This window comes from Lampris incognitus, chromosome 2 (genome assembly GCF_029633865.1).
Source record: "Lampris incognitus isolate fLamInc1 chromosome 2, fLamInc1.hap2, whole genome shotgun sequence".
In the NCBI taxonomy this organism is placed as follows: Eukaryota; Metazoa; Chordata; class Actinopteri; order Lampriformes; family Lampridae; genus Lampris; species Lampris incognitus.
Genome location: NC_079212.1, coordinates 57,818,871 through 57,833,083, shown reverse-complemented (window position 1 = coordinate 57,833,083; position 14,213 = coordinate 57,818,871). Strand labels below are relative to the sequence as shown.

Here is a 14,213-nt window from a genome sequence, read left to right as displayed (position 1 = left end):
AATGCACCTTAAAAGAAATCAGATGGTGCTGAAACAAGGCACTTGACTCGGTGCTCCAGTGGTGTTACTCGGCAGCCAGATGTGGATGTGGTTGTCCTGCCCTTACTGGTGATCAGGACGTGCAAGTTAATTTGTGGAGATGAGAAAGAAAAAAGAAGAAGTGGTCACCTGAGCACTCGGTCAGAGTTTCCGGGGGAGGGCTCGCTGGCTGAGGCCTGGGAGTGGGTCTGCTTGTCATGGTTCTTGTTCAGCTTGGCTGCTGCTGCAATGGGGCAGCCTGACAGACTGGTGGACAGGGGGGGAATCACATTAGAGAAGCTCTAAACGACGCTCTAGTACATATACCCATATACTATATACTCGTATGTGTGTCTGTGCCTGTGTGTAGTACATTTGTGTTTCATACATGTGTGTGTTAAGGTTTGTGTTTTTTGAGCACAAACTTCCGTGCATGTCGTATACCTGCGATGTGTATTGCGGTTGCTGTTGACATGGCCTTGGCCCGTGCACCCGGGTGTTGGACACTTCAGCACGTTCTCGTGCATGGCGAGGACTAGAGACAGGGAGGTGGACAGAGGAAGAGATGGACAGAGCAGGTCTTTAACACGTCTCTTCAGGAGCTGGAGCTAACAGCTGAGTGGAGAAGTGTACTCACTCTCAGGAGGGATCCGGTCTTTGTGAGGACACCCAGACAGGCTCCGGTGGTGGGGATAAAGTCCAGTAACATGACCCGTTCCATCGCAGCCCGGGGTCGGACACTTGACTTCTTTCTTGTCTGGAGGGAAAGGGACATGATGCACAATAAGAAATACACTGACCTGTTGTCACCACCCCCAGCCCACATGGATACCTGCACAGCCAGCCACAGGTCGGCCCTTGTAAATGTCTGATCCCAAATACATGCCTGGTCGAACAGAGCGTCACTTAAGTCCAAACAGTAGGCTTCGTACCTCCAAATGTAGGCTTATCATTGTATAAAACACAGATAAGGTGCCATTGTCACGACATAATCAATATTACTCACTTACCTTGGTTCTAATGTTTTAGCTGATCATCTGACCGCGCGCACACACACACATATATAAACGTGGAAGCGAATCCGGGGAGCAGTCGGGAACCGCCACAGCCAGGACGTGAACCCGTGTCTCCCGCACCACGGGCGACTACATTAACCAGTTGATTAAAGGCCAGGCCTACCGAGTCTGTTTATCCGTGCACGTTACACTACCCCCCTCCTTCGGGAAACGCGTCCTCGCTTCGGACTAAGGGGTCGGGCCCTTTAGTCAACTGGTTAACGTTGTCGCCCGTGGTGCGGGAGACCCGGGTTCGCGTCCCGGCTGTGGTGGTTCCCGGGGTGCCCCCCGAATTTGCTACTATATATATGTGTGTGTGGTGACGTTGTCATGTGTGAGGACAGGAAAACCGGCTCAACTGGACTCATTTAACGGAGAAAAATCAACGTGCACTTCATCGGTGTTGCTGTAAGCGGAATAGTGGTTTTGCAGTTTCTTTATTTTGCGCCTGCTCTTTTATAGACCACAGATCAACACCACAGCACCCTCTAGTGTTAACATCAGTATAAGAGCACATACACATAAACTTGGTTTAGTCAACACTGTAACACCCCCACTTGCTCTATACTGTACACATCAGTCACACAACATAGATGGTAGTCACAACACAATATGTCCGGTAGTTACATACAGTAGGTGACTTTACACGTTTTTCCCTCTTTTTGGCCTTGTAGGTCTCAGAGCTGTCTGCATCGTCTTTGATTGTATAAACCCAACGACCCCCCACTGCTTTCTTACCTTCTGGCAGTGTGGTCAGTGTGAAAGTATCATCTCCCGTGAGAGAATCCATTTCCTCCTTCATAGCACTAGCCCACATTTCTGACTTTGTTGTGCTCATGGCTTCTTTGAAGGTTTGTGGTACATTACAGGCCACTCTGTAGCAGCAGCCAATATTGTATAATATCTGGTCATTACACTCAACTTCACATTCATAGTCTTCCAAGTACTCAGGAGTTTTCCTCTCTCTTTTGGGGTAATGTGCCCCATCACTCTCTCCTCTCTGTTCTGTCTGAGTGTCCTCATTACTCTCTGGATTTTCAATTTTAGCCTCCTAGCTCTCTTTTGGACTCTGGTCAGCCATCTTGGCCTTTGGCATGGGGGATACATATTCCTTCCCATGAAAATCACCATCAATCATTTCTGGATGTGTCTTAGTTTGGCGTTCAACGCCACTTTTTGTGACAAATTTGACTAGCCTGTGTTTTAGGACCTTCCCAGTGTCTGGTTAGTAGACTAGGTATGATGGGCTATTGCTATCATATCCTACAAAAATCCCCTTCTCACACCGTGAATCTAACTTTTTTCTTGTCTTGCTTGTATGCATAGCACACTGATCCAAACACTCTCATCTTTGACACATCCGGCTTTTTCCCTGTCAGCATGTAGTATGGAGTCTGTTTCACATGCCTGTTGTAGCACCTGTTTCAAATTACTGCAGCAGCCATCACAGCATATGTCCACAACTTCTTAGGTAAGTTGCTCTCGATTAACATGCACCTTGCCATTTCAAACAGTGTTCTCCAATTCCTCTCAGCAGTCCCGTTTTGATGGGGTAAGTAAGGTGCTAAAGTCTCATGTCTTATGGCAATCTTACTAAGTAAAGACTGAAAATCCTGCCCTGTGAACTCTGTGCCATTATCTGACCTTCTACACTTGATCTTCCCATAGGGGGCAGTGTCAGCTATGAACTTTTCAGTAGCTTTGGCAGTATAACTCTGTTTTCAGGAAATACACATAGACTACTCCTAAGTAATCATCAGTAAATGCCAGAGTATATCTGAACCCATATTTTGCCTCTTGCTCTTGGGGCCGCATAAGTCAGCGTGAACTAAATCAAGTGCTGCTTTTGCCCTGGCGTCTGGTTCTCTGTTTCTACTCTGAGCAAATTTCCCTTGTGTGCACACTTCACGGATTAGTTTAGATTTATCACATTTTCCCTTAATTTTCATTCCCTCTACTAAATTTCCCAATTTTGACACATCCTCGTGGTTACAGTGACCTAGTATTTCGTGCCAGGTTTGTATATCATGTAACCATGACACCCATCACCTTGTTGATCATCTACAGTGTCCAGATAGTAAAGTCTATTGTACACTTTGATGTCAAACCTGGTGCCATCCTTGTGGATGAGGTGGTTGTGTCCTTCCCGGAAGTTGACTGCAGCTCCGTTGCACGTCGCTGCTTTAACAGAGAAAATGTCTTGTGGATATGATGGAATATACAGCGCCTTCTTCAGCGTTGTCTTCACCCGGCGACCCTCAGTGTCCAGCAGGCAGACCTCCGCTTCACCTCTCTCCAGCGCGACACCGCTTGTTTCCGTCCCGTCAGCCAACTCCAAAACGTGTGTCTCTGGCTGGAAACTGTCGTCAGACCTCCTAAACTTTCCCATGTCGGTGATCATGTGTGCCGTTGCGCCCGTATCCACCATCAGACCCCGCTGTTTTACTCCACTGACCTGACAGTCATCAGTTTTGAAAGCGAGAGTGTGATCCTGTGCATCCACTGCTTGTCTCACGTTGCCTCGTCTTTTCCGCCTGCAGGGGGCTTCTCTGAGTGGAGTTCTGGCAAACACTGCACCACTGTCTCTGTGCTGGACACTCGCCTCCAGTAACGTTGCTTGTCCGGGCTTTGCGTCCCTTCTGGCCGCAGTTGTAGCAGGTCATCTCCGAGCTCTTGTCTTTCTCTCTCCCCCTCACTCTCCTTGTTGAGCTGCTTGTCTTCATCCCGTTGTCATCATTCGGGTTGCCATTAAACTTTTCCGTGCTCTCATAACTTCTCAGCTTGTTTTGAACTCAGCAGAAGTTATCTTCTCATCACCCTGCGTTATGTGGATGGAAAACGGCTGAAATGATTCGGGCAGGCCTTCCAGAATCATAGCAATTAACAGTCCGTCGCTGAAAACCTCGTCTCATGTCTCAGCGCAGTTACAGCCGTTTCTGCACGAATGATGTGTTGCGTGACGGTCTCATTTGCCGCTTTCTGTAGAGGCTCATCACACCTGGCTTCCCTTTGCCAGCGTAGTGGTCCCTCAGCATCTCCAACGCTCTTCTTCCATCGTCGGAGGCTTCTCTCATAATCAGGGAGAGACTTTAGTCGTCCAAAAACTGTATCAATTCAGCATATGCATCTTCATTTTTCTTTGCATCTTCGGCGACCACGTCCTCATTTTCGTCGTCATCTGGCTCTTGCAATATGGTCTCTTTAAGACCGAGCCAATGCAGATGGCCTTAAAACTTGGTTTCCCATAACTCGTAGTTTTTCTCATCTCCGTGGAAGCACAGTCTGTCCCATCGGCTTCCTCCTTCCCTTCTGGGCCCATAACCTGTTGACGGTGTCATGTCTGAGGGCAGGAATACCGGCTCCACTAGACTCATTTCACGGAGGAAAACCACGCGTGCACTTCATCCGTGTTGCTGGAACCGGAATAGCGATTTCTTTATTTTGCGCATGCTCTTTTATAGACCACGGGTCAACACAACAGCGTCCTCTAGTGGTGACATCAGTATAAGGGCACATACACATAACCTTGGTTTAGCCAATATTGTAACGATATATATATGTATATATATATATATATATTAGGGATGCATGACTTTTGCCTATATCTGTAACTCATTTTGGCCGATTGCCGAAACCGATATAGTATGCACATATTTTATTCCACATCACTGCAGACTACATCACGTCTCTCCTGTAGGGGACTGAACTGAAGCTGCTGTAGTGGACTGAACTGAAGCTGCTGTAGGGGACTGAACTGAAGCTGCTGTAGGGGACTGAACTGAAGCTGCTGTAGAGGACTGAACTGAAGCTGCTGTAGGGGACTGAACTGAAGCTGCTGTAGGGGACTGAACTGAAGCTGCTGTAGTGGACTGAACTGAAGCTGCTACATTGACCACTGAAGTCAGGCATCGCACTGCTGATCACTTTTTTTACTCGCTTGATCACTTTTTTTTCTCAACGCGTGGCTACGTGGCCCTCCAACAGGTAAGGCTACATAGAACTGTGTAAAAAGAAAAAAAAATCTAGTCTAATCTGTTTAAATTTGTGTAATCTGTTTAAATATGGTTAAACACCACAACGACCAAGACGGTCATCATGAACGCTTTGGATTTTCAGTTTCAAACTTTGTGAAAAAAAAAGATAGAGACCTGCCGCTCCCTGAATGCCCCTAAAATTGCACATATTTGCATTAAAACGAGTTTTAGATCAATCGCACAAAAACGTTACGATGAGATCTACCAAAAACGACCATGAGCGGTCAAAATGACCGCCGGTTTTTAAACTCTATATTGTGTCAAGATAGATACCCAAGTGAGATATTAATGCATTACATATGTTAGTGTGTCTGTTATGAAACTGACAGCAAAATTAACACTTCAACAACTCTAACACTCTTTTAAACAGTTTAAACTTCAGAGAGTCATGGTGGAACTAAAATATTACCTGCAAAACAAAACGGAAAACACATACTGCTAATCTAACAAACCTAACAAGGTTTGTAACACGTGACATGTGAAAAAGAACTGAAAGTAAATATTGAAACAGTCTCAAATAACGACCGGGACTTAAAAACTACTGGAACGACCATGGCGGTCATTTTGACCGTTTTGGATTTTAATAACTTTGTGAAAAAAAGATACGGACCTGCTGCTCCCCGAATGCTCCTAAAACTGCATATTTGCATTAAAATTGGTTATAGATCAATCGCACAAAAACAAAAGTTATAAGATCTACCTAAAACGACCATGAGCGGTCCAAATGACCGCACGTAATTTGGCCGTCATCGTGTGCGTCATGTCACGTGTGTTGTTTACGTCATTTCCTTCGCAGGGTTCAGTTCTTTTTTTACATTTCACGTTTGATAGGCCTTCAATCAATCAGTCAAGTTGCATTTTATACAGCGCTTTTCTGGCTGCAACAGCCACTCAAACCGCTTGACATTTCTGGTCAAATCTGAATTTCAGACACCTGTTACAATAGAACACAATCTGGTCAAATGCATTTAAACAAGAACTAACGTTTGTTAGATCAGCAATATGTGTTTTCTGTTTTGTTTTTCAGGTAATATTTTCACTTTTTCAATTTTGCTATTCAAGTTCGACCATGTTTCTCTGAAGTTTAAATTGTTTAAAAATAGTACTATAGTTGTTATTTTGGTGTCAGTTAGTTTACTAGCAGACATACTAACATATGTAATGCATTAATATCGCAAATGGATATATATCTTGACAGAATATAGAGCTTAAAACCGGCTGTCAATTTGACCGCCCATGGTCGTTTTAGGTAGGAGGGAAATCCCGGTCGTTCTAGTGGTAAAATTACTACCTCGTTGTACCAGAGGCAATGCGACGCAGCAATGCAACCCTGTGGGTTTTGTTTTTGTCCTTGCACATTAAAATAAATAAATCTATGTGTGTCCATGCTCCTGTAGTCAAAAGGAACTAGTGAATCCAGTACCAATTAAGGTATTTGCCCTCACCATTTTCCAGAGTAGCCTATATACCGCCTAGAAATCTCAGAAAAACCCTCGGAAAACATGGCTGGCACGCAGGCAAAAAACCCAACCTGCCCCGCCCCGTGTGCCATCCCGTGCCATGGCTCAACAGTAAGGATTGCCCCGTCATAAGGATTGCCCTTACGCCACGTCAGTCGAGTAAATCTAGCAACTCACTTGCCCGACCGAGCCAGTGGTTAAATAATAAAAAAAAAAAGGGATGTTTCAACCATTTTTTTCGGTCATCATCGAGCATGAGATTATGTTCTCGTGCTCCGACCCCTCCCCTTGCACGCATCGGAGAATATTGACACGCACCATTGGTCAATCAGGATTTGAGTAGGCTAGTCATGTGATGCGCGGCTACGAGAAAATGGCGGCGGATGAAGACAGCGTTTCTGAATTGAAGCACAAGAGAGTATTTCAATTATCCTGCAAATAGGAGTTTAACTGGGTTGCATTAGAGGATGTGGGCGAAATTCCAACTATGTATTGCACAGTACGCCGGGAGTTTGAGAGCCACACTAGTAAAACAAGGTCGTTTTTTAAAGGCACGTCAAGTTTCCGAAAAACATCGCCGGAGTGCCGTAACAGGAACCGACAACATCTGGCTTGCACGGCAGCGAAGAGGGTTGCCGACAACCCCTCCTCCGGTATCATATGTAGTAAATAGGCTTAGCCTCTGGTGGCGCTGCTGCTGTAACGTATCTGTTGAATGACATGTAACACCATAGAAGAAGGCATTCAGCAAAGAGGCAGTCAAGCTGAATCAACGTGCCGTCCCTCTGAGTTATTGTGTCGCCTCATTGTTAATCTGATTAATAACACATATATGACATGGTGTCCGAAGTAAAGCATGGAGCAACTGAAGCCACCGAACAGCTTGTGCCTGGAAGGGAACCTGGCGGGAAATTGGCGTTCGTGGATTCAGAGGTTTGAGCTGTACCTCGTTGCTAGCGGCATCTCCGAAAAGTCAGAAAAGGTGAGGTTGTGGTGACCCACATCTATATAACTAGAGACATTCACCTAAGAGAGAATGCACTTCCGCTTCCGGTCCAGAGAGTTCAGTGTCGTTGTCGAATATATGACATGTAAAGTTGGAGCTAGTAAACTACCTCGACTACGTCTACTCTCACGTCTCCTGTCTCGTTGTTTTCTAACTCCACATTGGTGACCCCGACGTGATCGAACAACTAATACGAGTATGTTTGACAACGACGACGCCGGTGCTAACAACATGGCTATTGCTAACGCTAGCATTTACACCGCTACTGTGAAGCTACCCGACTTTTGGCAGCATAATCCACGGCCGTGGTTTCAACATGTGGAAGCCCAGTTCCAGCTGAGAGGGATAACGCAGGATGCAACGCAGTACTTCCACGTAGTGGCGGCGTTAGACGCATCGAGAACGGCGCGAGCAATGACACTGTTGGAAGCTCCGCCAGCTGCTGGCAAGTACGATGCTATAAAGACATTCCTCCTGAAGCTATTTGAACTGTCGGAGCTGGAGAAGGCAAACCGTCTGATTTAATGGAAAAAATGCTGTCTGTGCTGGGATCGGCTGATCCGGCCTTTCTTTTCACACACATTTTTCTGAGGCAGCTCCCCGCACCTGTACGCACAGCACTGGCCAGTTCTCCTCTCGCCGCCTCCAAGGACTACCGTTCTCTGGCTGCTGAAGCAGACAGGGTTTTCCTGGCCAACCGGCAACAGTTTGTGCATGCCCTGCTACCCCACCAGACCGCCCCACCACCACCTGTGTACGACTATATGGACACCGCGGCTGCGGTAACAGCCCGCCGCCAACCTGACGACGGGCTCTGTTATTACCATGCCAGGTTTGGGGCAAAAGCAAAACGGTGTCGCAAACCCTGCAGTTACAGGGTTCAGGGAAACGCCAAGGCCGGCGCTTGTTAACGGCTATGGGCGCCGGCCGTGACTGCAAGCTGTTGTTCATCAGAGACTCCTTGTCGGGCCGGCGGCTGCTGGTTGACTCTGGCGCTCAACGCAGCATACTACCAGCACAAGCTGTGGACACGATGACCGACAGTCACGGCCCCCAGATGGACGCCGCCAACGGCACGTCCATTCGGACGTACGGTATCAGACATGTGGACGTGTGTTTTGGCGGCCGACGTTTCGGCTGGGACTTTGTGATGGCTGCTGTATCCACCCCGCTCCTAGGTGCGGATTTCCTCTGTGCTTTCAACCTGCTGGTGGATGTTAAAAACTGTCGCGTGATTGATGCCGTCTCTTTTGCGTCATACCCCTGCACGCTTGGGGGCGCTGGAGCGCTGTGCCTCGCTAACACACTCTCCACCGGGGATCCATACCAACGCCTGCTCGCAAATTTCCCCGAGCTGACCACACCCACCTTCTCCTCGGCGGTGGCCAAGCACGGCGTGGAACATCATATCACCACAGTGGGGCCCCCAGTTTACGCCCGGGCCCGACGCCTTGACTCGGCCAAGCTCGCAATAGCCAGGGAGGAGTTTTCGACTATGGAGCGCCTCGGCATTGTCCGCCGTTCTGACAGCCCGTGGGCTTCCCCTCTTCACATGGTTACTAAGGCCGACGGGGGTTGGCGCCCGTGCGGGGACTACCGTCGCCTAAACAATGCCACGACCCCCGACCGGTACCCCATACCGCACATACAAGATTTCTCTACCCACCTGGCGGGCGCTGCCATCTATTCCAAAATCGACTTAGTGCGGGGGTATCACCAAGTGCCGGTCCACCCACTGGATGTCCCAAAAACGGCTGTCATCACACCCTTTGGGCTCTTTGAGTTTTTACGTATGCCTTTCGGCGTTAAAGGGGCGGCGCAGACGTTTCAGCGCCTTATGGATTCTGTGCTCCGTGACATGCCATTTTTGTTTGTGTACTTAGACGACATCCTCGTGGCCAGCGCGTCGGTGGAGGAACACATGACGCACCTCAGACAGCTGTTTGACAGGCTCAGCGAACACGGCCTCATCATCAACCCAGCTAAGTGTCAGTTCGGGGAGTCGTCCATCACCTTCCTCGGGCACCACATCACTCCACAGGGGGCCGTTCCCCTCCCTGCCAGGGTTGAGGCTGTCACCATGTTCCCCCGCCCCCGCACTGTACAGTCGCTGCAGGAATTCCTGGGCATGGTGAACTTTTATAACCGTTTCCTGCCCCGTGCCGCCCACATCATGTGTCCCCTGTATGAGGCCCTGCGGGGTAAGAAGTCTAAGGACGAGCTGGACTGGTCTTCGGGGATGGACGAGGCTTTTGTGGCCGCCAAGACCGCGCTGGCCAACGCTGCGCTGCTAGCTCACCCGTCGCCTGCCGCCCCCATAGCCCTTACAACGGATGCCTCCGACTACGCCGTGGGGGCCGTGTGTGAGCAGTGGGTGGGGGGGGGGGGCTGGCAGCCGTTGGCGTTCTTCAGTAAACAACTCCGTGAGAGCGAGCGCAAATACAGCACCTATGATAGGGAACTACTGGGTCTCTTCCTCGCAACCAGACACTTTAGGTTCCTATTGGAGGGCCGACAGTTCACCGCTTTCGTGGACCACAAACCGCTGACGTTCTGTATGGCCAAAACCTCAGAACCGTGGTCTGGGCGTCAGCAGCGTCATCTCGCGGCGGTTTCCGAGTTTACCACGGACATACAACACGTGTCGGGCAAGGATAACTCCGTCGCCGACTGCCTTTCACGGGCGGTTGTTAACGCCGTTCACTTGGGACTCGACTACGCCGCTATGGCAGCGGACCAAGCCAAGGACGCGACCGTTCAAGAATACCGGTCGACCCCTACGGCGCTACGGCTGGAGGACGTGACGTTCGACGCGGCCAACACCACCCTCCTCTGTGACATCTCCACCGGTCAACCGCGCCCCCTGGTGCCTACTTCCTGGCGGCGCCGAGTTTTCGACACCGTCCACGGCCTTTCCCACCCGGGAGTGAAGGCCTCGACCAAATTGGTGAGCGTCAAGTTTGTTTGGCCTGGGCTCCGTAAGGATGTTAGAGCCTGGGCCGGCTCTTGTGTGGCGTGCCAACGCGCCAAGGTGCACCGCCATACCAAGGCCCCTTTGGCGCCGTTTGTGGTTCCAGAGAGGCGGTTTGACCACGTCAATGTTGACCTGGTGGGTCCCCTGCCCCCCTCCCGTGGTTATACGTTCCTCCTCACTATTGTGGACAGGGCCACCAGGTGGCCAGAGGCTATTCCCTTGTCCTCCACGACGGCAGCAGAGGTAGCACGGGCGTTCATCGGCTGCTGGGTGGCCCGTTTCGGCACACCGGGTGACATCACGAGCGACCGGGGCTCCCAGTTTACCTCGGAGCTCTGGACGGCGGTCGCTGAGCACCTGGGGATGAAGATCCACCGCACTACGGCGTACAACCCGCAGAGCAACGGACTTTGTGAGCGGTTCCATCGGGACATGAAAGCCGCTCTGCGGGCAAGCCTCACTGGCTGCGACTGGATGGACCGGCTCCCATGGGTCATGCTCGGCCTGCGTTCGGCCCCGAAGGAAGACCTCCAGACCTCCTCCGCTGAGTTGGTGTATGGCCAGCCCCTGCGAGTTCCGGGGGAGTTTCTTCCGGATGCTACGACTCCCTGGTCGGCCGCCTCTCACCTCAGTGCGTCCCGGAGCGCTGCCGGTGCCTTCGCTCCCGTTCCGATGTCTCAACACTGCCTCCCCCGGTCCTACGTCCCCAAGGATCTGCCATCGGCGAGGTACGTCTTCATTAGGCACGACAGCCATCGGTCCCCGCTGCAGCCCCCATACGACGGGCCCTTCCGCGTCCTGGAGGCGGGGGATAAGAACTTTGTGGTGGACATGGGGGGCAGGCCGGAGCGGGTCGCTATAGACCGTCTCAAGCCTGCTCACTTGGACATTGGGGAGCCAATGCAATTGGCCCTACCCCCGCGGCGGGGACGCCCTCCTAGGTCGGCCCCGGCACCTGCCTCTGTTCCTGCTTCGGCCCCGCCTATGGCCCGGGTTTCGGCCCCATCTGTTTCCCCTCCTGTGAAGCGCAGCCGTTATGGCCGCAGGGTCCACCCCCCGACTCGTCACTTGTTTTCCCCGTGACTTTGCACTATGTCATTGACTGTTCTGTTGTAGAGTCTATTTTTATGTTCATGAGTTGCGCTTTTGCTGTTTTGCATTGTTTTGTGTAGGTGAATTCTGGGGGGGCCTGTGTGGTGACCCACATCTATATAACTAGAGACATTCACCTAAGAGAGAATGCACTTCCGCTTCCGGTCCAGAGAGTTCAGTGTCGTTGTCGAATATATGACATGTAAAGTTGGAGCTAGTAAACTACCTCGACTACGTCTACTCTCACGTCTCCTGTCTCGTTGTTTTCTAACTCCACAAAGTGCACTACTTTTCTCCATGTGGCTGGAGAGGAAGCGAACAAGGTATTTAATACCATGGACTCTGATGAGGATGCAGACCGCGGCTTAGGCGCAACAAAAGAGAAGTTTCGGCAGTACTGTGAACCAAGGAGCAACACAACACACCTGAGACACGTTTTTTTCACAAAGGTCCCAGGAAAGGGTGAGACAATCGATGCATACGTGACTGACTTGAAAAATAAAGCAAAGGACTGCGAGTTTGGGCAGCTCACAGACTCGCTGATAAGGGGCCGCATCGTGTGTGGAGTAACAAACGATCAGGTGAGAGCTAGACTGCTCAGAGAGCCCGACTTGTCATTGACAAAAACTTGATATCTGCAGAGCTAACGAAGCTACACAAAGCCACTGAGAGCTTTGCATGAACAAACTGAAGTGGCAGTTAGCAAGCTAAGTAAAACGAAGCTAACAAAAAGCCTTAAGAGAGCAGGGTCGGTGATAATAAATATGACTCCAGTAAATGTGGCTACAGACATGAGGCTTGCAAATGTCCTGCCTATAGTCAAACATGCAAAGTGTGCAAAAGAACAAACCACTATGGTCGCATGTGCAAAGCAAAGAAACCGACAGAAGGCTATCGAAAAATGGAGAGACATGTAAATGAAACTGAAGAACCAGAGAGTGAAATGTTTCTTGGAGTTCTTGAGTCAAAGAAAAATGGACAGAAAAGACAAAAAATGAGAAAAGAGAAAAGACAAGACATTAACATAGAAACAAAACAGAAAAATGGACTGAAGTACTCAATGTAAATGGCAAAAAGCTCACATTCAGGTTGGATACCGGTGCAGACTGAAATGTTTTGCCTCTCACAACCTATTGACAAGGAAAAGGATGCACAACTAATTGAGTCCAGCGTCAAGTTGGTTGCATATTCCCGTGCCATTAGGCAAGGCAAAGCTAAAATGTGAGTGTAAAACTGAAGTTCATGAGTTGGAGTTCCAGATAATAAAACCCAACTTCCCAGCTATCCTAGGTGGTGATTCCTGCGCTCAGATGGGACTGATAAAAAGGCTCTACAACAGCGGTCGGGAACCTATGGCTCGCGAACCATATATGGCTCTTCCGGTGACGGCATATGGCTCCCAGACAATTTTGAGTTGAAAAAAAATTTTTTTTCAAAAAAATCAGTTTGGAACTGATTTTAAAATACTTGTGATATTTCTTAATAATACTGTGTCATTTTAAAGTAAACAGAAATTAGTTTTGAAGATAAATTTCACGGGTCACGGGTCACCCGTGGGTCGGGTCGGGAACCAATGGCTCGCGAGCATGTCCGGGTCATTGTAAAGGTGAAGAAATCAATTTTATCAGATAGCCAACTAGTTTATCCGCTTCAACCCTTGTAACGGAAAAGATGGCGAAAAGAAAAAAAGACGATGATTACCGTGCATTCCAGGCTGCGTGGACAGCGGAATTTGCATTTGTGGAGAGAGCAGGATCTGCGGTATGTCTAATATGCAATGATAAAATTGCATCGATGAAACGGTCAAATATAAAGCGGCACTTCGATACGCACCATGCTTCATTTGCATCGAAATATCCAGCGGGGGACAGCAGGAAAAGGGCATGCGAGGAGCTACAGCGGAGAGTGCAGACGAGTCAGCAGCAACTACGTGTGTGGACCAAGCAAGGTGACGGGAATTCCGCTAGCTTTGCGGGGGCTTTGGCAATAGTAAGGAATGGAAAGTCATTCACAGATGGCGAGTATGCCAAAACATTCATGCTTGATGTGGCCAATGAACTGTTTGATGACTTCCCAAATAAAGACAAGATAATCAAACGAATAAAAGACATGCCCCTGTCAGCAAGAACTGTGCACGATCGTAGCATCATGATGGCAAATCAAGTCGAGGAAACACAAATTAAGGACATAAACGCCGGGACATACTTTTCTCTCGCGTTAGATGAGTCAACAGACGTTAGCCATCTATCTCAGTGCAGTATCATTGCCAGGTATGCTGCAGGTGACACACTGCGTGAGGAAAGCTTGGCTGTTTTGCCAATGAAAGGGACAACAAGAGGAGAGGATTTATTCATGTCTTTCATGGAGTTTGCTAAAGAAAAAAAACTACCGATGGATAAACTTATTTCTGTCTGTACTGATGGTGCACCCTGTATGTTGGGGAAGAACAAAGGATTTGTAGCGCTTCTCGGTGAACATGAAAAGAGAGCCATCCTAAGTTTTCATTGCATCCTGCACCAGGAGGCGCTTTGCGCTCAGACGTGTGGCCAGGAGCTTGGCGAGGTGATGTCTCTG

The 14,213-nt window shown here is 49.3% G+C and overlaps 1 protein-coding gene across 1 annotated transcript in view; it reads right to left on the bottom strand.

The window, feature by feature from the left end:
* The window catches only part of LOC130130393 (myelin transcription factor 1-like), a 254,900-nt gene that overhangs the window by 218,730 nt on the left and 21,957 nt on the right, over positions 1-14,213 (bottom strand). Inside the window, exons 6-8 of the mRNA XM_056300096.1 lie at positions 656-775; positions 463-553; positions 169-285 (exon numbers count right to left, since the gene is read on the bottom strand). Of these exons, the coding sequence (XP_056156071.1) occupies positions 169-285; positions 463-553; positions 656-775 (328 nt within the window). The remainder of the gene's footprint in view (positions 1-168; positions 286-462; positions 554-655; positions 776-14,213) is intronic.